General features: G+C 35.4%; 2 protein-coding genes and 1 long non-coding RNA gene across 3 annotated transcripts; all 3 read left to right on the forward strand.

Moving 5' to 3' along the window:
- Window positions 1–518: 518 nt before the first annotated feature.
- On the forward strand, window positions 519–8,117 carry LOC113774372 (elongation factor P). The gene is made up of 11 exons (XM_027318943.1): window positions 519–800; window positions 2,047–2,077; window positions 2,180–2,193; window positions 2,303–2,353; window positions 3,380–3,449; window positions 4,428–4,494; window positions 4,583–4,650; window positions 4,829–4,952; window positions 6,086–6,125; window positions 7,449–7,516; window positions 7,898–8,117. Exons 1-11 carry the CDS (start codon window positions 531–533, stop codon window positions 7,902–7,904), a joined length of 810 nt encoding a protein of 269 aa, XP_027174744.1. The 5' UTR covers window positions 519–530; the 3' UTR covers window positions 7,905–8,117.
- A 2,758-nt stretch (window positions 8,118–10,875) lies between these two features.
- On the forward strand, window positions 10,876–16,190 carry LOC113759635 (putative disease resistance protein RGA3). Its single transcript, XM_027302217.1, has 2 exons — window positions 10,876–14,705; window positions 15,755–16,190. Exons 1-2 carry the CDS (start codon window positions 11,073–11,075, stop codon window positions 15,761–15,763), a joined length of 3,642 nt encoding a protein of 1,213 aa, XP_027158018.1. The 5' UTR covers window positions 10,876–11,072; the 3' UTR covers window positions 15,764–16,190.
- Window positions 16,191–16,386: 196 nt separating this feature from the next.
- Window positions 16,387–19,173, forward strand: LOC113749562. The gene is made up of 5 exons (XR_003464542.1): window positions 16,387–17,451; window positions 17,690–17,925; window positions 18,007–18,291; window positions 18,690–18,742; window positions 18,820–19,173. It is a non-coding gene; the product is annotated as an uncharacterized LOC113749562 (long non-coding RNA).
- The last annotated feature ends 5,191 nt before the right edge of the window (window positions 19,174–24,364 follow it).

Here is a 24,364-nt window from a genome sequence, read left to right on the forward strand (position 1 = left end):
AATTTTTTTCTAAATAAAGAAATAAACTTTTAATAAATAGAATGTATTCACCATTCTACTCTATTGAAAAATTTACAAAACAATAGTATATCATTATTAGTTGCAATATATGAAATATCTTGGGAACGGTGTAATTTTTTGTTGTTTATTGCAAAAACAAAAATTTAATTGAAGTTTGGCTTGAAGTTTTCTAAAGAAAAATTAATATATTTTTTTATCATATTTTTTAATTATATTTTCATCTTATGTATATCAAATTATAACATTTATAGTATATTTTTTTAAAGAATGTTTGAAAAATTGTAATTCAAATGGAACCATAAATTTTTTTTTTTGGGAAATGAAAAAGGAGATGAAAAATATGAAATAATTCAGAAATTAAGAAATATATTTTGTAGCCCCCTCCGAGAAACTTGCCAGCCCATCGTATGATGAAAATGAGAAATTCTACATTTCCACAACCTATTTAAACAAGAAAAAGAATGGTAGGGCAGAAAAAAAAAAAAAGAAACAAAAAGGAAAAAGTGAAAATGCGAGGAGTAGTGAGAAGCAAAGTCGGCAGAGCTCTGTATTCGGTGGCGGCGGCGGCGGGAACGGCATCGGCGACTTCTGCTGCTGCTGTTTCTAGAAATCCATTAAAACACCCTGGCCATGATTGGTTAATTGTAAGAACTCTCGCCTCTATATGCTGGACCACTCAATCTCATTCCTCCTACAAAGTTCACACTGGAGCAGGAGCTCTGCTCGCTTCCCCGTGGTCTATTACTCAGCTCCGTCACGCCAGATTTTCCGGCGCGGATGTATGTTATTTCTCGCCTTTTGCTGGAAAAAATCAAAACTTGATCGTTGGTTTATATATGTGTTGATTACACTTGCTGGAATACTTGCTTATGCATCATATATTGATGTTATCATTATTGATTCTTCACGGTAATCTTCTACTCATTCCTCCGAACTGAAAATAGATTGAAGGTTTCTTTTTTCTTTTTACGTAACTTTTTTTCTCTTTATGATATCATTACGTGGAAAAGAGATGCTTCAGAATAAGGAGTTTACTTGTATACTTTTGAGAGTATTATTAGGTAGAGAATTAATGAAATTATCGTTTAATTGACTGTTTAAGATGTAGATGGCAAAATGTAGCTTGTTTCCTAATGAACTTCAGACATTTTAAGGTCAGACATAGTAATGAAACTAAGCAATTCAACTGGAAAATGTGTATACCAATATTGACAGTGTAATGGCATCATGATTTAGTCTTCAGTTCTCGAAAGTGTTGCATATATGGTGGGTTGCTGGCTTAAAAATTTTCAGGGTGTCTAGATGCTATGACTTTGACCTGCAACAGGGTTGTAAATGGTGGTACACATAAATCCTAAATGCGCTTAGCTTAGTAACCATTTCAAAATTGAGGATACGTCTCCATTTTGCTTCTTGTGCAGTGATGGATAAGAATAAATTTTGCTTCTGCAAAATATCTGCTTTCTGAAAAGCAACAAGTTATAATAGATGCTTTCTGATAATAACATTTTTTTTAAGAAAAATATATAAATGGGAAAAGATGTACTTTGAAGTTTTAAACAGGTTTTGCAGAATCGCTATTTCAAAGCTGCTAATAGAAAGACTGAAAAGCAAAGGGAACAGGAACATTTTTTTTTACTTAATCTGTTTTTTTTTTAAATATTCCTACTTAGAACACCGGATTCTCAGTAGCTTTTTCATTGCATACTAAAGGTACGTATAATTAGGAGACAAATTGTAATCTCAAGTTGTATACCACAAGAGCTTCTTTGACTTGAAGGTTCTGTTTTGACTTATTTCTGTGTTTGACAAATTAAAGGTTCTGTGTTTGTTACACAGGAAAGATAGAAATGGTAAAATTCTTTTAGCTTTCAGCTTTTTGTGTATGAGTCTGCATGTATTTCTCCATTGTTGCCTTCTATTGCAAACTGTTGTTACTGCATTATTTGTCATGATTTGAGTAATTATCTTCTCCTCAGTCTTGTGTTACTCATATGGTTAATTGCTTGTCTAACATTGGTGCAGGTGAGACCTGGGAATGTCATCGAGAGAAAAGGTTAGATTTTTAATACATTGAATTAAAGCGATTATGACATAATATGCATGCCACTAATTGAGCATTCCAATGTTGTTTTCGGATGGTTTTGGTGGTATTCAGGAAAGATTTATCAGGTAATTAAGTGTGCCAATTTTTTATTTTTCAATACATTGTGATGTCATTACTTGTTTCCATATACTATTTTACATGAAATGGTCCTTGATGAAGTTTAATTTGGTTCAGGTAGTAAAGGCCCAGCATACAACTCAAGGAAGAGGAGGAGCAATAATACAGGTCTAGCTTTGCTCTTTCGGTGCAGTTTCACGCATTTTAATTCCTATAATCTTCAAGCTCAAGTGCATTTTAGTTCTAAAGACATCCTTATGGGACTTGTGATATTTTTTTTCTCAACTATTTCTAGCTTTGCTCTTTCAGTGCAGTTTCACGCATTTTAATTCCTATAATCTTCAAGCTCAAGTGCATTTTAGTTCTAAAGACATCCTTATGGGACTTGTGATATTTTTTTTCTCAACTATTTCTTGGAAGGTAAAACATGGTAGATTTGTCCTACTCTCTTGAGAATGTTGTGCACTGTCCCCGTCATAATGTGTTATCTATGACTCACTGGTTGGTTGCTAAGAATGCCATCTTATTGCTGACTTTTATTTAGTATTATTTCTGGAAGTTTTACCAACACTTTCTGTTAACAAAATCTTCTGGCTTGTCATGTTAGTGACACACATTTTCTTATCCCTGCACCCTGTGACATGGTTTTGGCAGTAAATCATACAAACCATGATTATGATTTACCAGACATAATGATATATTTTAGAGAATCCTGCTTGCGTATTAGGACTTTTCATTTTATACTGTTTCATCGAGTCCTTTGGTTTGTGAATTTTGAAATACTTTTGTGCCTTGGATGGTTGACATAGGATATGGCTCTGTTCTTGTTTAGTTCTAACTTGTTCCTGTAATTTAAGTTTATTGACTGTTGAAAACGCTGTTTGACAATATTGAAAATTATTGCTTGAAAATTTTTGAAAAGCCAAAAATTGTTGTGAGTGGCGCCTCGACATTGTGTCGAAGAAACAGCCTTTTCAGCTTACAAATATTCTACGAACAGCTTAATTGGATTTAGCATTGTAAAAGATATAATCTGCAGATTTTAAGGTACTATCTTCTTAGAGCAGCTTATTTGTTTATCATTTCCCTGAACTGCTGCAATGTATATGATCTTGTCTTCACTCTTGAATATTATTAAATATCTGTCAGTTGTACTCATGCCTTTTCCTTTTTTTTTTTTTGAGAATATTACAGGTGGAACTGCGTGATGTTGATAGTGGAAGTAAAGTAAATGAAAGGTTCCGTACTGACGAGTCTATTGAAAGTATGAATTTCAACTACTTGATTCTTGTTGCTTTAAACTCATGCTTGAGATTTTCGTGTTGAATGCTTGTAATACTTTGAAGTCTTAAGCTTACTCGTATGTAGTGGACTGAAGCCCAGTCCTACATTATTGTTTCATCATGGGTGGCAATATTCAGTCGTTCTACTTTCCTGTGTACCATAAAAATATTGTCCATCAGTTTTATGAGGGGAGGAAAAATGTTTTTCCCTTATAATTGACCTACATGTTAGTGGCTAAATCGTTTATTGAAGTTAAATATAAAAGTGTTGGATGCGTCCTTTACAAGCACAAAGTAGATGGTGCATGGGCAAGAGTTGAAGTAATACAATAACAAGAGCTAGTGATCCTTTTGACTTCCAGTCATTCTACGGTTTGTGACTAAAAACTGTGTCTTCTTCAATTTGTCTTTTTAAGAGACTGACACTGTCTAATTTGAAATTTATTTTGATTATAACATTTGCCCGTGTGGATATACTTTCCTAATATTATTAGAAAGTTTGCTCCAGTATTTTATACGATTTGATTATTTTGGTGATCTGATAATCCAATGAAGCTTGTTCCTGTTTACATGTCCAATAAATAAACATGCTTGCCATTCTCCTTAGTTTTACTGCTCTTTTTCTTTGTAAGAATAGTCAAATTAATTGTTTCAAATCTTAAAGATATGGAACAGCAGAGTGAGACCATGCAGCATGAACAAAGCAGAGGTTCTATGTATTCATTTGTTACAACTGCTGTCTTCTTTTTCACCACATGTGTGTTTTTTATGGCTAGAGCCTATTGTTGTCTAAGAAATGTTCAGAAAATGTACTACATTTATCTGCCATATGCGAAATCAATTATGTACAAGATCTTCAAATTCCCAGGCTATGGGTCTGATGTGGAAATTGCTAAAGTTTATTGCTTTTTAATATTCATTTGTATGAGAAGTTTTAAATTAATAGCTTGTGTTTGCAGAAGTTTATGTTGAAGAAAAATCTTTCAGTTACCTTTATAATGAGGATGACATTGTTGTTCTTATGGAGTAAGTCCTAACTTATGGTCTTGATTTTGAGCTGTTGATCATCTTCTGAATTTATTCGAAGGCTTGATGATTATTTGTAATTATGCAGGCCTGAGACATATGCACAAATTAATGTTCCAAAGCACTTGTTTGGTGAATCTCTTCCATACCTCCAAGGTAAAAATGTCACATGTTTTATTTATTTAGTTCCCTTTTCCTGTTCTACATTGCAGATATTGTAGAAATTTGTCTGTGCCAAAGGAATGTTTAAATTTTGGATGAAATGGCAGCTAACTTATTTGATTGACATGCTTAATGATTAGAAAATACACTTCATGGACCTCATGGAATGCAGATGATATGAAAGTTAAGCTGCAACTTTACGATGAGAAGCCGATGTCTGTGTCAATTCCTCCGAAAGTGACATGTACTGTTGCTGAGGCACAAGTTCCAATAAAGGGGTCTACAGCAACTCCTCAGTATGTTTATCACTTTTTAGATTGTAGGCCGAAAAGAACCTCAACATGTAGTATTCATATTTGTCCAGAACCTAACCAGGCATAGTTTATATAGATGCTCCTGCTCTGATGCTCTTTACATCTCATCTATCTTGTTCAGATTAAGTTGCTATGCAATATCTCTGGTCCTCCTTTGGTTGTCATTTTTCTGTCATTGCATTGCAACTTAAATAGCTTGCAGCTGTGTGTTCAAGTGGTTGTGCTTGCTTGATACTTGTAAGGATTTTGTCTCATCTGTAAGACTTCTGAATGCTTTGACACAAAATCTAGTATCCCTCAAGAATTTAGTTTACCTCAAGTTTTTCGTGTTTGAAGTTGGTGTACATATTTAAACAAATGTATAGCTCTTGCATAGTTTAAAATTTCTCACACAATTTTTCAGCCAAAAGCAAAATTTTGCTGGTGTTTCTTTGCATTTCTGTACTTCAGCAAATTTTTGTGTTGCATGAATATGCTCCCGTCCATAGTGTGTTCATGTTTGTCGGACTACAATTGATCTTCCAGTGGTTTAATGCTGGCATGTTTTGTATCAGTAAAGACGACTTCTAAGAGTGTGAGGTATCCATATCATTGGATTTCTCTTAAATGCTAAAATTAGGAAATGAAAAGGGCGTAAGTTGAGAACTAGAAAAGAAATTTCTACCTGTATAGTCTGGTAAAGGCTTTGCATAATTGGAAAGGGTTCCTCTTGTTAAGACCATGTATTACTTACAGGAGATGGCCGGTTGGTTTACATGCAATTGGTATGTTTATTATTTATGAAACTAAATTTGTGATTTTGTTGCTGAGAGGGTACGGCGCTGGTATGTTGAATCAGCAAAATCAGTAACACATGAGAGCAAGAGATACAGTCAGGGAGAGTCTCTTTTGTTGAATTGGTAGCAGTGACTAATATGTCCTCTGAATATGAAATGACTTTGGTGGATATAAATCTTCTTTTAAGTACTACCAAAGGAATGAAAGTTTTAGACCAACAAGTAAGTCTTTGGCACTATGAGATTTGTTGAGAAAGTCAAGCTTGCTAATCTCCTAGTTCTGCTTCTTCCTTCTCTAATTCTGAGTTCCTAGTTTCTCATAATTTTTCACTTTTACAGGTATAAGAAGGTTAAGCTGGACAATGGTCTCACAGTTCAGGTGAGTTGATCGTGTTCTCACCTATGATTCATGATTCTTTTCTGGACATTATTACTCTGTAGCCGCTACCAGATGTGATAAATTGCCACTATGTTAACCTAGCAAACGTGATGCAGAACCAACAATAAACAAATTTGTCTTGTGATGTTTAAATGGATGGATGCACTGTTGTAAATTGCAATTTGAGACCGATTTTCCTGTTAACCAATTTCTGAATGAGATTACTGGACCAGAAATGGGGAAACCATGTGAAAGAATGAGGTGAAGAAATGTGTTGACAAATAATAATCTGTGGATCTTGGCTTTTTACTTGTGAGTGACTACATTTGTGTGAATGTGATGGACACCACATTCGTCATGACTTCGGCCCAATAATGGAACCAAGCAAGCATTTTGGACAATGTTGAAAAATTGATGGAAAGTAATTGAAGTTGGTATTTAGAGCTTTTCTTATAGATTGCATACTTAAAAAGGTATAGTGAAGGTTTGCATATAATCATGTCCACTATAGATGGTCCCTTTTTTGGTTTTGGGGAGGAGGTAACAAGTGAGAGAAAATATGTAGAATACTTGCTTAGAATGAAATATTTGGAACGTAATTGTGCTATTGTTTTACTGGAGTGTTCTGCCTAAAAGATGAAATATCCTAGAGAGACTTGTGTTTGGCAAGGAAGAGTTTAGTCTCCTGAAATTTATTTATGTTTAAACCTGATTGACAATACCTGTGAAAAGAAGAGAGAAAGGATGTGCTCGTGAAACTTCTGGGGGTCGTCCTTAGGATTTCATTTGGTTAGGAACTACTGAGATAGTCATAGCTAAAACAGTTATAGTAGAAAAGGGGTGGGCAAGAACTCTGGGGCCAAGATCTTGGAAACTCTATGCTCTTTTGGAGGAGATGTGAAGGCAAAAAGCCGCCCTAGCAAAAGGAAAAGTACAGAGTTGCTTCAAGCAGTTCCTGTTTTTTTTTTGCTCTGCATTTTTTCTCAGTTATCGCATGCTTATTGCATGCTTTGTTTTGGTAATACTGACACTTGGTGTTGGTTTACTTGGAGTTTTGCCTAATACATGTAATTGGGCTGATTTATAAGAAGAATCTTGTCCGTGACTTGGCATATTCTAGGGATTGGTGAAGGGGAATCATTGTATTATTTTCTTAGTGTTCTACACAATTAAATTTGACAAGGATTTCCGTAATTGTTCATATTTTTTATGTTGCCACTTGCAACCCAGAATTGTTTTGATAAAACTTAGCATGTGGTGGCACTGTCAAAGTAAATGAATAGATTGTTTTCTTACTCTTTTTATGTACCCCCGTTTCTGTAGGTACCATCTTACGTGTTAGCTGGTGAAAAGATAATTATCAATACTGCCGATAATTCTTTCATAAGCAGGTGAATGTAATGTGTGATTCTTTTCCATGAGAAATTGAAACATACGTCATTTGCTACATTTCCTGGTCGTCTTGGCATCCCAATACATGGTTTTAGGAATTTCTTATTTCCTGTTAAGCTTAGTGCACTTTGACATCTCTATTCTTGTCACCTTTTGATGAATACCTAATAGATTGGGTTCAATTCAGATGTTTTCCATTCATTTTTCCTGCTTTTTGTGGCTGATATGTTAATCCATTCTATTTCAGGATCTTAATATCGTGTGGTGTCTTTTATTTTGCGCATTACAGACTGTTGACTTTGGATATCCAAAGTATTTTACGTGCCACTTTGCATATTTCCTATGTACGTCTGACAGCACATTTTCGCGTTGTTTCGCAGGGCTTAATCTGGGCCCTTTTGAATGCTCTGGAGGTATCGTTCAGGATGTACCTTTTCTGCAGACCCTCGTTATATAGGATTAGTCCAAATTTTGTCACTATAGGTAATGATGGGTTGATGAGAAACAAGTGTTCATTTCGGGGTTATTGCGTATGCAGTATTTCTTTTCAACGAGAATGTTTTACATTTTGCATATTTATGAGAATCCCACTTTTCGACTTGTCGAACCGTATATTCCCCCAGTGGGGGGGAGGTGATGAGGCTACAGCTTTGTCCAGTGGTTTTGGAAAAGAACTCATGGATGGAGATGGGACCATTAGAATGGATTTTTGACACAGGTATTCATATTTGGATCAGCAGCATTGCATGGAAGCCAAATGCCCCAGCAATGTGCAAAAATGACTTCCCACAAATCATTGGTGTTGTATTATCACGGGTATTATTGATGTCTTCAATTGATTTGTGCTTCTTACCCAATCTTGTACATAAAACGTTTATCTTTTTTCAATAAAGAATCAACGTGAATCACCATGCATGATGCCAATCTAGCAAGTTTTAGTTTACTGGGTGAAATTGTTCAGCTTTTGATTTAACTTCCTTACAAAGCAGGACAAAATAATTACCAGTTGGACTAATCTAATTATCTAAAGCTACCATGGTCTTAAAACCATCCTACAGAACTCATAATCAACTCAACAGCACTTCTGTCATAACGTTTGAACAAAACTTGGCACTTCTCAGAGCATTTATTGAATGACAAAATTCTGCTGCGGCTTTCTGATGGATATTCCCCACTACCAAAAACTCCACGGATGGTCAGTCAGCCTCTGTAAGGCTCTTCCACAGCGCAGAAATTGCTCTATTAGCTGGTACTCGTATTCTGTGTCATCAAAGTTTTTGAACTCAAGATGTAGGGCGAAGCACGTAGGAAGACCGTCCGGGAAGAGAGGCTCGAATTTCTCATGATCTTCCCTCTCAAAATTGAACTGTTAACACGTACTGAAGATTATTAGGGGACTTGTCGTTCGATCTAATGTATAATGGGATCAACTATGGCAATCACAAATCCAATCACATCCCTGTCCACAGCAGCCACCACCACCGGCTTTGTCAGTTTCCTGCTGCTGCTGCTGCTTCTTGTTCTTGCTCTTTCGCCGCATGAATGGACAGCATGGAAAGCATAAGCATGACACCATCTTCTTCTTCTTGTTGACTCTCTATGACAATGTTAGAACAAAGCCCAGATTTTTTTTTTTCTTCTTAAGGAATCATCAATTTTGTACTTACATAACCTTGTAGTACCGTTTATATAACACTTTCTCCTGTAACATAATTTCCTATGTTTATGTAATATTAGCATCAATTAGGATCACAAATTAAGATATTATCTGGTATTATTAGTATCAATTAGAATCATCAATTGGGATGATAATTAGGATCAATTAGGATCTCAATTAGGGGCTTACCTCGTATAATATTAATCTAGATTTATTCTGTATGCCTACATCAATGTTTTTAAACTCGGACCGGCCAGTGAATCGAAAAAGGGGTCGATTCACAGTTTGACCGGTCCTATCAGCCGATTCACCTGTTCTCTGTTTTTTTTTCTTTTTTTCTTTTCTTTTTTTTCTTTTTTGCAATTTTAGTGTTAAGTACTTCACAAGTCTTCACTCTACATTTGAACTTGGTGGCTGAGCACAATCTAACATGGTTATTGATAACTTTAAGTCCCTAAAATGCATTCATTAACATAATTAAAACTAAATTTAAGTTGAGATAATAATAAATTGCCTAAAAGTTATACATGAAACCTAGAATGATAAACAAAACTAAAATATCATAATTTACCGCAAGTTTTCATAAATTCATTACAAACATAAATAGATATAGTCCAAATATTCACCAATTATCACAAACAAAAACACAAAAATAAATAAAATAAATGTTGACATTCTTTCACAATTTTAAAAAAGTCCATAAAAGAGTCCAAAGACAAACAATTTGAATAGCAAACTTCCATCATTGGCATCACAAAGCAACGGCACCACCTTCACAACTTCATCAATTTAACCTGAAAAAGTTAAAAGTTTATTACAAAAATATAAATTTAATTGTTCAAACTAAATCATCTTACAATATCGCATATGATTTTAATTTCAAATTTCAAGTTTGCGTTATATTTTCCTTTGTCATCGAAAGGTAAATAATGAAATATGAACATTCATTCAAAAGATTCTTTGAAGGTCACACCTTATTAGTAAGCAAAGAGACTATGCCAAATAAGTCTGGGAAACCAAAAGGGCGAATGATTTCAGAATAGAAAAAGGAAAAAGAAACGTAATCCAAATTAGCTTCCATTGATGCTACTCCTAAGCGAAATCTACATAAAAATTACTACAAGTTAGACACCAAAGATGAAAAAGGAAAAATCTGATTAGAACTCCAAAAAAATTATAAAATTATAGTAGTGGACAATACAATTATTACAAGAGAATGTTATATCTTCTTAATACAAAACAATGTTTTAAATAACTTATGTCATAAACGGTATCCATTATCCTTCAAAAACGGCATCTCTATTGTCATGGACTAGTTGAAAATTTTCATTTGATTAAACTTTCTAAATATTTGTACTGTCAGGTTATCTCCTTGTAATTCATGCTTAGTTCCCTCTTTTTTTTTTACCGTCTGTCCCCAGCCGTGCCCAGTCAGCACGGCTGGGGACAGGCTGATTTTTAAAAAAAAAGTGCGCCTCTGAGTCATCTTACAATATCGTTAAGCCAGTCAGAAAGAGATGATGAGTTTTAGCTGCAAGTTGAAGGTTGGCTATATGCTGCAGATGCGACAATTTGTCGGCAAGAAGGTGTGGCTACGAATTGTCGGCAACTTCCAGGAAGTCACGGTAAAGTGGTAAAAGAAAAGTTCGTTCGTGACATCTTTGGAGTGTAGCTTTGCAGCGTGAAGCCGGGTTGCAAATTGCACAAAGTGGAAAATTTTGGAAGCGCAAAAAGTTGTGTGGAAAAATTTCATTCCCGCAAGTTTTAGCCTCCACAGATTTTGCTGCCCTTAGTTGCCAAAGTTGAACCATATCCTTCCTTGTCTCATCGCAGAAAGCATCCCCCCATCACCATTGCAGAACACTTTCATCCTAATTCCAATCCCAAGCGAGAAAAAAATGGCTGATGCTGCTGTTAGTGCTACTATTAAGGTTGCATTGCAGGCGGTTGTTTCTCGTGCCGCTGATCATCGTGAATTCCCAGAGGAGCTGGAGAGACTCAAAAAATCGGCTAAAATAATCCGAGGCTTCTTGGCCGGTGCTGACGAGGCAAAATATAGCAATGATCCGAAGCTTCTTGTGGTGCAAAGTTGGCTCGAGCAGCTGGAAGATGAGGTTTTCGAAGCTGACAATGTGCTGGACGAGCTCAACTATGAAAATCTTCGTCGGAAGGTGAAGTATCAAAATCAAAATCAACTCAAAAAGGTATTCTTCTGCTTTTCATTCTTTAATGAAATTGCTTTTCGTTGGAGGTCGGGTTCAATGATCAGGGGGGTCAACGCGAACCTTGAAAGGATCCATGGGCTTGCCAGAGGTTTGGGACTGGAATGCAAGGGTCAATCTGAAGAAGCTGCAAGCCGAAAGACCGACTCTACTATTGTTCGAAGTGATGTCATTGGAAGAGACAAGAATGAATCAAAAATAGTTGAGAAGTTGTTGACCGAATCTGAAAGTGATCGTATTTCAGTTATTTCCGTAACTGGCATGGGTGGTTTAGGCAAAACAACTCTAGCTAAAGCCGTTTTCAACAATCCACAGTTTAATGATAATCATTTTGACAAAAAAATTTGGGTTTGTGTGGCTAAACCGGTTAACATCTTGGAGCTCTTCAAAATGATTCTAGAAACGTCAACAGGAAAAAAGGCTGACGTGGATAATAGGCAAGTAATAGTTCAAGGAATTGAAGCTGAACTTGAGGAAAAAAGATATTTCCTTGTTCTTGACGATTTGTGGAATAATAATCAAGATGGATTGTTGGATGACTTTTTCAGCACTTTGGCGGGACTCAATGCGAAGAAAGGGAGCTGGTGTCTTGTTACCACTCGTCTGCAAGAAGTGGCAATTGTTCTGTCTAGACATCGGCAGATCAATTTTACTCGCCATGAGCTGGGAAAGCTATGCAATGATGATTGCTGGTCCATCATTAAGAAATGGGTAAATGTAGGGGAAGAAGTACCAAAAGACATAAAGGAGCAAGTTTTAAAAAGATGTGACGGTCTACCTCTGGCAGCAAAGTTAATCGGAGGTTTGTTATTTGAAAAGACAAAAGAGGAGTGGCTATCTATTTTGGAGGAGAGCCTCTTGAAGGGTGGGATCGAGCAAATACTTAAGGTGAGTTTTGATCATCTGTCACCTGCACCGGTTAAGAAATGTTTTGCATATTGCTCAATTTTTCACCAAGATACTATATTGGAACAAGATCGACTAGTTGAGCTTTGGATGGCTGAAGGCTTTCTTCAACCGGATTCCCAAAATGAAAGAACGATGGAGAAAATAGGATGTGAGTATTTGAGAATTTTGCTGCAAACTTCCTTATTGGAAGAAGTAAAAGAAAATAGGTATAAAATGCATGACCTTGTGCACGATTTTGCAAAATCAATTTTGAATCGTAGCAGCAGCAATGAGGACCGCTACCTTGCAGTATACTCATCCGAAAGAATGGTGGAAATCATCAATGAAAAAAAATCAGCATCACTTCGCACATTATTTCTGGAGGGTGGCATAGCTGATGATATGTTATCAAAGTTCAAATACTTGCATGTCCTAAAATTGTTCGGAGCAGATGCCAAAGAGTTGCCGACCTCCATTGGCAAACTAATCCATTTACACTTACTTGACATTTCAAAGTCTAGTATCAGAACTTTGCCAGAATCTCTTTGCAAACTTTATAGTTTGCAAACGCTGAGAATTGGCAAGCTTGAAGAAGGTTTTCCAAAGGAGATGAGCAATTTGATTAGCATGAGACATCTTCACTATGATCATGCTCGTACAAGACGCGAAATCCAAATGCCATCCGGGATTGGACGATGGACTTGTCTTCAAACATTAGAGTTCTTTAATATAGGTCGTCAAGAGGAAGGTCGTGGTATCCAAGAGCTTGGAACCTTGGAAGATCTTAAAGGCTCCTTGGAGATCAGAAATCTTGAATTAGTAAATGGCAAAGATGATGCTGAACTAGCGAAGCTATCTGAAAAGCCAAATATGTATCGGCTAGTATTTGAGTGGGGCAGTGGGGATCGAGAAAGTGATAAATGTGATGAAGATGTGTTGGAAGGCCTCCAACCTCACCCAAATTTAAAAGAGTTACAAATTTTGAAGTTCATGGGTGATCAGTTCCCACAATGGTTCATGAATTTGTCATCCCTCCAACATCTATATCTGACTGGATTGGAAAACATAAGAAGCATTGGGCTTTCATTCTACAGTATGAGTGCTGAGGAGGACGGCGGATCGGGAGGTTCAAGCACTTTTAGCAGACAAACATTCTTTCCAGCCCTTAAATTTCTCTCTCTTGAAAGCATGAAAAATTTGGAAGAGTGGAAGGACGCGCACGAAATGAGGTCAACCGCAGGTGAAGTACATGTGATGGATGTGTTTCCCGTGCTTGAAAAGTTGTCTATTAGTGATTGCCCCAAGCTGACCACCATTCCAACTCCAAGTCGCTTCCCAAGTCTTGATGTATTGCAAATAACAAGGAATTGCCATGTTTTGCTGGCAGAAAAGGTTTTGAGCAATATAACCAATCTCTCGTCCCTTGAATTTGGTAGTCAACGCATCCAGTATCTAAAATTAGTGAAACGACCAAAGAGCAGCTTGAGAATTGATGGCTGTGACAGTTTACCCACTGACATGCTTGAGCGACTCTGTCTTTTTCCAACTCTTCAGCGTGTAGTATTGTTGGAAGCCGCTAATATGACAACATTAAGAGGAATGAGTTGCGCCGCTTGTCTTAAGACATTGGCAGTCTTTTCTTGTGAGAATTTACGGGAGTTGCCAGAAGATCTCTATCAATTTCAGGCTTTAGAGCACTTGGAGATATACCGTTGCCGGAGAATTAATTCATTTGGACATCCAAATCCTAAAAATTCATTTGGACAGAAAGGCCTCCTCAAGTCTCTTGAGGAATTTACTGTCGGTGAGTGCGATGCATTAACAAGATTACCAGTGGAGATGTTCGAGTCGTGTACGTCTCTCCGAGAGCTGAATTTGCTTAATTGCCGCAGTCTGGTCTCCTTTCCCCTTGATTTGCGACGAACCCCTTCTCTCGAGAGCTTCAAATTATTCGACTGTCCCAACTTAAGGATTGCTGAGATGCCTAGTGGATTTGGCTACCTTACCAGCTTAAGGAGAGTGGAGATTGGTCCCTTCTCAGATGACTCTATAATCGAATTTGATTGGGCTGGATTGGCATCTTCATCATCACTCCGACACGTGTCTTTGAATGGAATGCCTGACACGAAATCTCTGCCACATCAGCTTCAAGACTTGACTACCATCACATCACTGTCTCTATTTGACTTCGGAGCAATCGAAGCCTTACCAGATTGGCTTGGGAACCTTGCGTCTCTTGATGAGCTAATTCTGTGGGATTTCCCAAAGCTTGAATATTTACCCTCCGTAGATGCCATGGAACGCCTCAAATTAAGACGTCTGGCAATTCGTGGTTGTCCTCTCTTACAACGAAGATGCACTCCTGAAAGCGGCTCCGAGTGGCCGAAGATCTCTAATATTCCGGAGCGTAAAATTGATCCGGTAAGATCTCATCTCAAAATTTTAATTAATTCCTTCTAATTATTGGATCATCTTATTCTACCCGTATTTGTCCCTCACTCTTTTTCTCCATAAATATCTATTCCTCTACTTCTTCTGGCAAAAGATTACTCTCTCTTTCAATTTTTAAGCTAATTCATGTCATTAACAAAGTAGAGTTACGAGCAAATTGAAAGATAAAAAAATTCTGGATTTCATCTGCTTTTCTGAACCATCAAAAGGATGAATAAGCATGGAAAAATATACAAAGATGAATAGGAAAACACCATAACAAGCACAATCATTAAATTAGTATTGTTGAATGCCTACACCATCATATATAGTCACTATAACCATACACCTGTAGCATTGATTTTACCTTCCATTCCTATTTTATTGACATTAAAACTTAAGTATAAGATTAAAACCATCATATCTTATATAACACAGTAAGAATCCCAATACGCGAAAGAAGCAGTAGTGTTTTGCTGTTATACCTTCCATTCCTATTTTATTGACATTAAAACTTAAGTATAAGATTAAAACCATCATATCTTACTGAATCCCAATACACGAAAGAAGTAGTAGTGTTTTGCTGTTATACCTAAATTTCAACAGTTAATTTTCTTTTTTGCTTATTTTCAATTATATTCCTAAAATTCATTTTAACATACATTAACTTATCCAAATAATTGTAACATACTTTCTAAATTAAAACTTAGATAAAAACTACTAACATTATGCATACAACAAATAATTATCAATCTGATACAACTACTTATATTGTTAAGAATATGTAAAATAAATCTGACTAATATACTCTATTCTAAATCTAGAAAAAATCATAAATTAGAACTAAAATCATTAGCAATTACAAATAAATAAAGAAATTCATACCAATAAATTAACAAATCTTTTCTGAAATAGCCAATATGTACTTCTGAGGTTTCGGCCGAACCAAAGTACTCACTGTTATCTCTCTGTAAGACTCTGAATTATGATTGCCGTAAAATTAGCTCAATGTCGATTAAGTTGAAATTGTTTGCCACAAGTCTCAGTGAAGCAGCAAGCAGTGATAGCGCCGAAACATTGTGAAAGGCTCGAAAGTGTGCTCAAGGCAGAGTCAGCCTGGAACCTCTAAAGCATCTTATTGCACTTTTCACATTCTCCAACTGCAACATCAGGCTGTGGTTTTCAATCATTTTTGAAGAAACATGAGGAGGTATGTGGTTTGGAAATCTCTCCACCCAACTTACTAGAAGTACAAGGGAATTGATCCAAGTTTGTTTAAGTCATGTAATTGGGCCTAAATGTAGGGTGGTATCTGCACTAGTAAGTGTTCTTTGTGGCTTAATCGATGGAATTTAGCTTAATTTCTGCTCTTTAGGATTTTGAGTGCTAAATTGTTGCATTAGTCACCAGACCAAACCTTTCTGTGGCTCATGTTTCTACACAATGCCATAACTGAAACAGAACTGTGATGTAATATTGTTATTTTTTTTCCAGAATTTGTTTAGGAAGCAGAGATTATGCTCTTTGGACAAAGAACACCAACGTTCCCGTGTTGTTCTTATGAGAATGTCAAGAGGGAGGAGTTATTTTCGCTTATCATGAACAAGAGAGACTCATGATACAACTGTGCTAACAGTCAGTCATTCCAGGTACCAGGCTCAGTGTTGAATTTGTTTTAGTAAAATAACGTACCCTAAGTACCTTCTTGGTTCTTAACTAAATTATTTTGACATGTCTACTTCAAGATAAATAGTCACAATCCAAAAAATTGCAGTTTGAATGATCAACAAACAGGTTTTGTTATTGTAGCATTCTATCTGTTATGTTTTAGCCAAGAAAGACTATCAAATCTAAAAATAATTTATAATTATTAAGAAACCACTTGGAATATGTAACATTTCAGAAGACTAATGAAGGTGGGAGATCAATGATAAATGTTTCACGTGAAGTTCTCCAACATGGTTTCACCTAATTAGAGGTACTCTACCATAAAGTATCTGCTTGTTAGGTTAAATGAGCATGTTTCAGCATGCCCATTCAATGGAAGTTGATAAATTACTCTTAAGAATTCAAGGAAGAAGGAAAAAACTTCCCAACACTGAAAAGCTATTGACATCCATTACCCATTTCTTTCTGAAAACGGTTATCCTTTTTTGATTTTTGTTTGTCCCAAAGATTTTAGTCTGTCAGGCAAAATCAGTCTGCTAAAAGAAGTTAATAAGAGAATTTATGAATGCTAGTACATGGATATAAATTTTCCATTTTTGTTCTTCAGATTAGTTTGCCAAACTCTAGTTTAGAACGTCATTTTAGAAAGAGACGAAAGATTATCATCTTGCTCTTCCTTTAACATTTAGTTAAACATTTAGCTTTGATAATCACTTTATTTTCAGAAAGAATCACAAGGACAATTGATGCAAATTCGATTGACTTTTGATACCATTACTTCCTTCTGGGTTTGTTAATGCTCTGTTTTTTAGCCTTTCATTTTTGGTTATCTAGTAGATTGGTGATTTTTCCATCCTACTTGCATAAGGACTTGCTCATGATAAAATATTTATAGAAATATCTATTTTAGCATTTTAGACAAATGTCTCATGGGCTATGTTGGCACATGTACAAAGCAGTGATTTCCAAGCAAAAATGTTCCCTGGATGGTGATGTGGTAGACAATTGTTCTCTTAAGGAGTGAAGATCAATCTTCTAGGAAGCAATAGGTGACAGAGTAGATGAAGAGGTATGTAGTCTCAATGAATTAAATTTGAAGGCCTACAATGTTTCTGTTGCTGTTGCCTTAACTTCAAATGAATCACATACAAAAGCTATGCTCTGAATTTAGTATGCGTTTTTCATGGCTGAATCGATGTAATTCTGCTTAATATTTGCTCTTTAGAAATTTTTGTAATACATTCTTCATAAGTTTTGATGGTTCAACGTGGCTAACATGGTGGTGTTTTTTTCCTGAATCTATTTAGGAAGCAGACATCATCTCGTTGGAAAAAGAACAACATGGTTCCCTGTCGTTTTTGTGAGAAATGTCAAAAGGAAGAAATTACTGTCACTCGGCAGGCAAGTTTCGCAGATGAAGATGGTCATCAATTATAGTTATTTTGCTCATTAATTTGCACAAGCATTGATGGAGGCTTCTCAAACACCACGTAGAAAAACTGAAAGTGTTATGTTCTGTAGTGCTCGGAATGCAAAAATGAAGGTAATGATTTGGCTAAACTTTTTGTTAGCCTGTTTCAATTTTTTTTCTTTATCTATCTTCTGGAAATGTAATTTGGTTCAGAAGAAGGGAAGATTTGATGATGGAAGCTAGATGTTGAAGATAGCAGTAACAGTCATTGGGAAAGCAAAAGCAAAGCATGTAGTGGGATGGCAGAAATTCAAAGATTATGTGCTGCAAGAATATGTATTCACATGCAAGGGTTTCTAAGTCCTCGTTCAAAGGTTCAAGGAAGCACTGCCGCTAGATCATGCAATGCCTTTCTCAATTGGACAATGGACTATACATTTCCACCCAAAAATAAGAGAGATTCATGATGCGCTTGTGCTAACAGTTGAATTTGTCAAGGTAAACTAACATATATTTACCTTGTTGATTATTTGTTTTGAATTATAATACATGAATATCAATCATGACTTTTTTCCTAGGGTTATTATGCCAAACTAGCTAAGATTAGAACCTCACTTTGTAAGCATAGGAAGGATTATCATCTCACTGTTCTTCCGAGTTTTACATAGACATATAGCTTTCATTCTCATGTGCTATTAACATTGACAATATGCAAATTTTATTGCCCTTGCTAATTTTTGAATTCCATTTTTGGTTCATCTAGTAATTATTTGGAATGCTCATCTTTCCATTACTAGTTGTTAACAATGTTCTTTATTCATTGTCAACTCTTTATCCAATATCTGTGTCAATATTGAAGACAATCAGTGTCTAATAGGCTTTGTTGGAACATGTAGGAAGCAGCAGCTTTCGAGCTAAAGTGTATGAATGCAGTCTCGATGGATTAAAGGTCTACTTTGTTTCTCTCGAAGTTGGCATGTCTTTCACACACATATGGAAGTGCCTGACGTTTCATGTATTTTGCAGGTTTCTTCTGATCTGATTTGCTTGAGACAAAGGAAAGCATATGAAGGAACCATTTAGCTGGCATGGCTGAGACCTGTATCCAATTTGGTTGATCTTGGTTCCAGTTTAAGCTGTTTGGATTGCTTTTTGTCAATCTCATGAATATGGATCTCATATCAATGGAAGCATTGAAAGTATGAAGATGAGAAGGCAAGAATACTGGTAGCTAGCTGTTGGATTGTAGGCATGTAAAAAATCTAGCTGGCTAGAATGCATATATTACTCTAGCTTGGCCTACAGAGAGATAAGATTTGAGGTTTTAATGTGATCTAGAGCTTTTAGCTTTTGAAATACTTAATTGACCATGCTTTGGGGTGTTTGATTTAGGTTTCAACCAATCGTGAAGTTTGAATTTTACGAGACTTGCCTCAAATGACTTCAAAAGCTTGCTGAAAATTTCTCCTTCCTCAATTTGTCAAGCCAAATCCTGACTGGTCCTCTTCTAGCTGTCCAAGGCATTTGGTTTTTCTTTAGGGATAATTTCATAAACCTCCTTTGAGGTTTCTAACAATTTTACTAGTCTCTTCTAAAGTTTTTAAAATTACACAAACCTCTCTTGAGATTAAAGTTTTAATAACAAAATTAGTCAATTTAGAAAAAGTAATATTAAAAAAGTACTTTAAGGAGAGAGATGAAACTTTAATTTTATAAATATTCCTTATGCATGTATATAAGTTGTAATAGTAAAAGAATGAAAATAATTAAAAGTTAAAAACAATTAAAACACATATTTCACCAATTAAAAAGTTTACATTTAATGAATTAGCAACATAAATAAGCAACAAAATTATACTAATAATCACAGGATTCAACAAAACAAACTAGTCATCTCTTTTAGTATGATTTTTGTGATTTTAAATAGAAACATTTTCAAAATGTGCCTTTCTTTTCCCTTCATTCTATGTTTGCTATGAAGGGAAAAGAAAGACAAAATTTGAAATTTTTTTTTATTTAAAATCACAAAAATCCCCACCAAGGAAAGTCTCATCATTTGATTTCTGATTATTAAGGAAAAAAACCCCACCAAGAAGGGTCGGATATAAATTCAAAGCCAATCTTAATCTAAAAGGTCCACAGGTTTATGCATTATGCACTATTTAGATCTATATGTTAAGACACTATTTCTACCCCTTTCAAACCAATACAACACACTTAAGCCTGCTCATGAACCTAATCCACACAATGTATACATCTTCCGCTTTCATGTTCTGGAGAGGGAAAGAACCAGACTGTTGATAGGGCTCTTCATCTTTCCCTGATGTTGTGAGATATTGGCGGCCAACTTTGTAAAGAAATCGTTCATTATACCGTCTCCAAAGTGAGCTTGAAAGATGGGTTCATAAACAGCTCTCAAGCTCCTAGCCCTGTACTTGGCATTGGTGTTTGTATTGAATATCTTGCCCTTCCCGCAATCTGCCGCCTCCGCACCAATTATTCGCAGTTGAATGGTGTCCAGATACCTTATCTTAAGAGCACGATTTTTCTCAATGATGGTTTTTACTTCCTCCAAAGAAGGCCGGTAATGTGGAAGGTTGAAAGTATCGAGTGCCTTTTCCTCAATCAGTCCCTGTACAGTTTTACACAGATGGTATCATATATTCACCCCAGATTATATCGAAATTGAGTGTCTATGAATCATTACCTCTGAAACCATGTCATTCATTGTCATCCCAAGTAAGTCCTGTACGTTATATGCTACGGGATCATCGATTTTAGGCGCCAAGGTCACAAATAAGTGCACCCCAGACACCAATTCATCAGCACGGGCACTCAAGAAGTTTGTAAAATCCCTGTCAAATTGATCCAAATATGCATCATGCACACTCTTAGGACTTGTTTTACCTATGTAAACATTGCCACCCACTCGGGTCCTGCAGCAGAGAGGCAGAGAAATACATGATAAGTATCATGTTTTGGGGCTTCGCATTGTCTTTCAATTTCTATTTTGGTATACTTGTAGAACATGATATTGAATTCATTATGTTTGAGGCTAAGACTTGAATATTAATTTTCTTCTGTTTTAACCTGCTTTACTCTCTGACATAAGCATTTGCCAAGCATCATTATCATTCAACATATGATTTAAGTATATATGTAGCTCATGTTCTTCCTAAGCATGCTAGTTTCGTCAACTGATCAAAATGTGTGGGAGCATGATGCTCCAAATTAACTGGTTTTGCTCCTTCTATCCAACCTTAATTGATGGCAAACTCTAAAAACTAATATATCAAGATAACTTCACCAAAAGAAAATCTCGTAAGATGAGAATAATTGGAACAAACCTATTCAGAAGGTCAAATTAATCAGCAGTCACTATTTTACCAGAAAGAAATTGAAAATACCACTAGATTTGCTTACTTCTGTCTCTTTATTATGATAGAAAACACCACATTCTTGACTAACTTAGGAGTTCGATGATTTCCTTCTGGTTAATCTAAAATTCCTTACTAGTTTTGTTCATGTTACCTCCGTTTTGGAGCAATGACACCCCAAGAGGAACACATATATGCTCTGTTTCTACAAAAACTGTACATATTAATCGTTTGCATCAGCAACAAAATTCAATAGATATTTCTTCATTCAGTGCTCAGAGAAGTGATCTAGCCTTTTAGCCAATTAACAAATTTTGACTTCTTGAACAAAGTATATGAACGTGACCAACCTGAGACCAAGAAAACAAGAAATTCGTTTTCTAGTAATATCAAATCGAGAAAGTTGCCAAACAGTAAGTAGAATTACTGGCTAAATGGAAAGTACGAACAGCGGAACTTTCTCCATGAAGCCAAGCACTCTAAAGACAGCTTTCATCTCCAACTTTAACATGCATGGCTCTGTATGGATTCAAGAGTTTTTCAAAAATAAGAATAAGGTTGGAGAAAAAGAAAAAGATGAAGAAAGATAAGTACTTGCCTTTGAAAAAGTATAAGAACTGCAAAATCAAAGCAAATACAATATTAGATTTAAATCTCAACCTAAAACATTAGTAAATTGCAGAAATAATAAAAACAAAAACTATTGTAGATTAAGAAATCAAACTTGCGCATATGGTTTAGGCACAAAACTGAACTTTATTTGCGAAGAATTTGAGAGATTAATGGCGAGACGATGAAGAGAGGAATGATTGGTGTGAGAATTCATTGAAGGAAATTAGGTAAAAATTAGGAACAAAAGAATGGAAGATGTCCTGACTGCTGATCAGTAGTAATAATTGGGCTAGGTTGCACCTTCCAAGACTCTTGAATATTTTATCATTTCAATGCATAGTTGTGCTGGTGTTAAATATAATCATTTGAGGCTGGTGATCATAAAACATTGATGAATGTGCATGAAGAAGTAAACTACTGATCGAAGTTTTATAAGCAAATACATCTACATTTGTTAAGTAGTCAGTGTATGAAAGCATAGGGAAGAAGAAATTATATTGTAAAAGCAGGGGTGATATAAATATAATATTTACATCCTTGAGGAGTTCTGCACCCATATTTTGTGAATTTCTTTCCAGTATAATATATTCTTCCACATTGCCTAGTCCATCGCCATAGTAGCCAAGACTGTCAAAAGCACCAGCACCACCACAAGCACAATCCAGAGGCTGCTCAAGGAAATCTACTTCTCATGAGCTTGTCATCGAAAAGCTGCCTTTGAGGGTCCAGTTTTGTTAGTATAAGAGTAGAAGTCTTTAGGGTAAGCATAAAAGTAGATACAAGCCCGTGCCATTGTTAGTATTAAACGCTAGAATTTTCAATCCAAAGCTATTTTGTTTTCTTCTCTACCGTCCCATACTTCCTTGATCGTTAAGCACATTTTGACCAATAGCAGTAGAAGTCCTTTATTTTGCCGCTCGACTCTTTGGTATTGGCTTTTACCTTTCCTGCAATTCAGTTTAGCATATATACTGCCAATTAACTTTTATGTTCTCTATCATAACCCGTGAATTAATTTATTTGCATTCCCACATTGTTTCACACCAATTCTGGTCTTTAAACCTGCTTCACTTTTTAATAGAAGCAGTTACCACAAGTCCCATTTCGATACAAACAAAAATGTACAAACAAGTGTCACATGGTAGTATGGTACTAATGATGCCTGTAATCTCAAGCAAAATCAAATCATTGTTGTTGACACATGCCAACCTTTTCGACAGATTTTATTAGATTATGTTTAATATTAGAATAATTTAGTTAGTAGTTAAATAAATCTCGTTGTTAGGATATTTGTTAACTAAAAATCATATGGTTTGTTAACAAATATTTTACCTAAAATTTGTTGAGTGGGAGATTATGTTATCAAGTGTTTTGTTGAGATTTTTTAGGATAATTGTTAGTTAGTTATTTTGTCAGTTTGTTTCATATAATCACTATAAATAATGAGTTGATAAATAAATAATATAAGCTTATTTTCAGCTTCAATAACACTAAGGTATTGTTTCTTAATTTATACCTCAAAAAAACCAACACAGTGATATCAGAGCTTATGTCTTAATGCTTGTGTTGTTTTTTGAGAGTGAGTGCATTCGATGAGGATTTTTTATAAGTTCAAAACCATGATAGGAAAGAACTTTTTGTCAAATGTTTCAACTTTTAGTGGTGAAACTCACCAAATTTAGGCCATTAAATTTTGGACTTATTTGGTAGTCAGTAATCTATGGGATGTGGTGCGACACAAATTTTGTATCGCCGGTATTTGAAAATTGATGGATACACAGATTAAAAACCATAGAATTGTAGTTAGATAGAGATTCAAGACCAACATTCACATATCATTTGATGTCGTTTTCACAAGGATAATGGCTTATTATTTGATTGAGAATAAATTTTCTCAATTAAAATGAAAAGAGAAAGTTTCATTATGAATTGGTTGGATTTTGACAATTTTGAAGCAAAGCATGATGAAATCAAGAATTCAAATCCTAAAAAATTCAATAGGAGATCATTAATAAGTTAGGAGGTACCAAATTGATTCCTGATATATATATCAAGATTATAATATTGTTGTTTTGAATCTACGGGTTTTGATGGTGATCACAAAATGAAGAATCATGTAGAATTTCATATTTTCTGTACAAGTTCAAGTATTGTTGAATAGTGTTCCACTTTGAACCTATAAGAAAGTTATTTGGAAACATAAAAAAAAATCTTTTATTTGAAGTTTGGCATGAGAAGACGGAAGAAGTGGTTTGTTGCAAGACTAATCTTTAGTTTGCATAAAAATCCAAAAGAAGAAATTCATTGCAAGACTAATCATGTGCAGAGCTTCTTATAAAAGTTTTCTCCGAAACAAGATCCAAAAATTTGAGAAGGCAATTCAAAATCTACAGCAAAAGTGGCAAGGAGAAGTGTTGACATATATCCAACTTAAGATGCTCCAACTTAACTGGTTTCGCTCCTTCTATCCAATCTTAATTGATGGCAAACTCTAAAAACTAATATATCAAGATAACTTCACCAAATGAAGATCTTGTAAGATGAGAATAATTGGAACAAACCTATTCAGAAAGTCAAATTAA

Source organism: Coffea eugenioides, chromosome 1, assembly GCF_003713205.1.
Source record: "Coffea eugenioides isolate CCC68of chromosome 1, Ceug_1.0, whole genome shotgun sequence".
NCBI classification, from domain to species: Eukaryota; Viridiplantae; Streptophyta; class Magnoliopsida; order Gentianales; family Rubiaceae; genus Coffea; species Coffea eugenioides.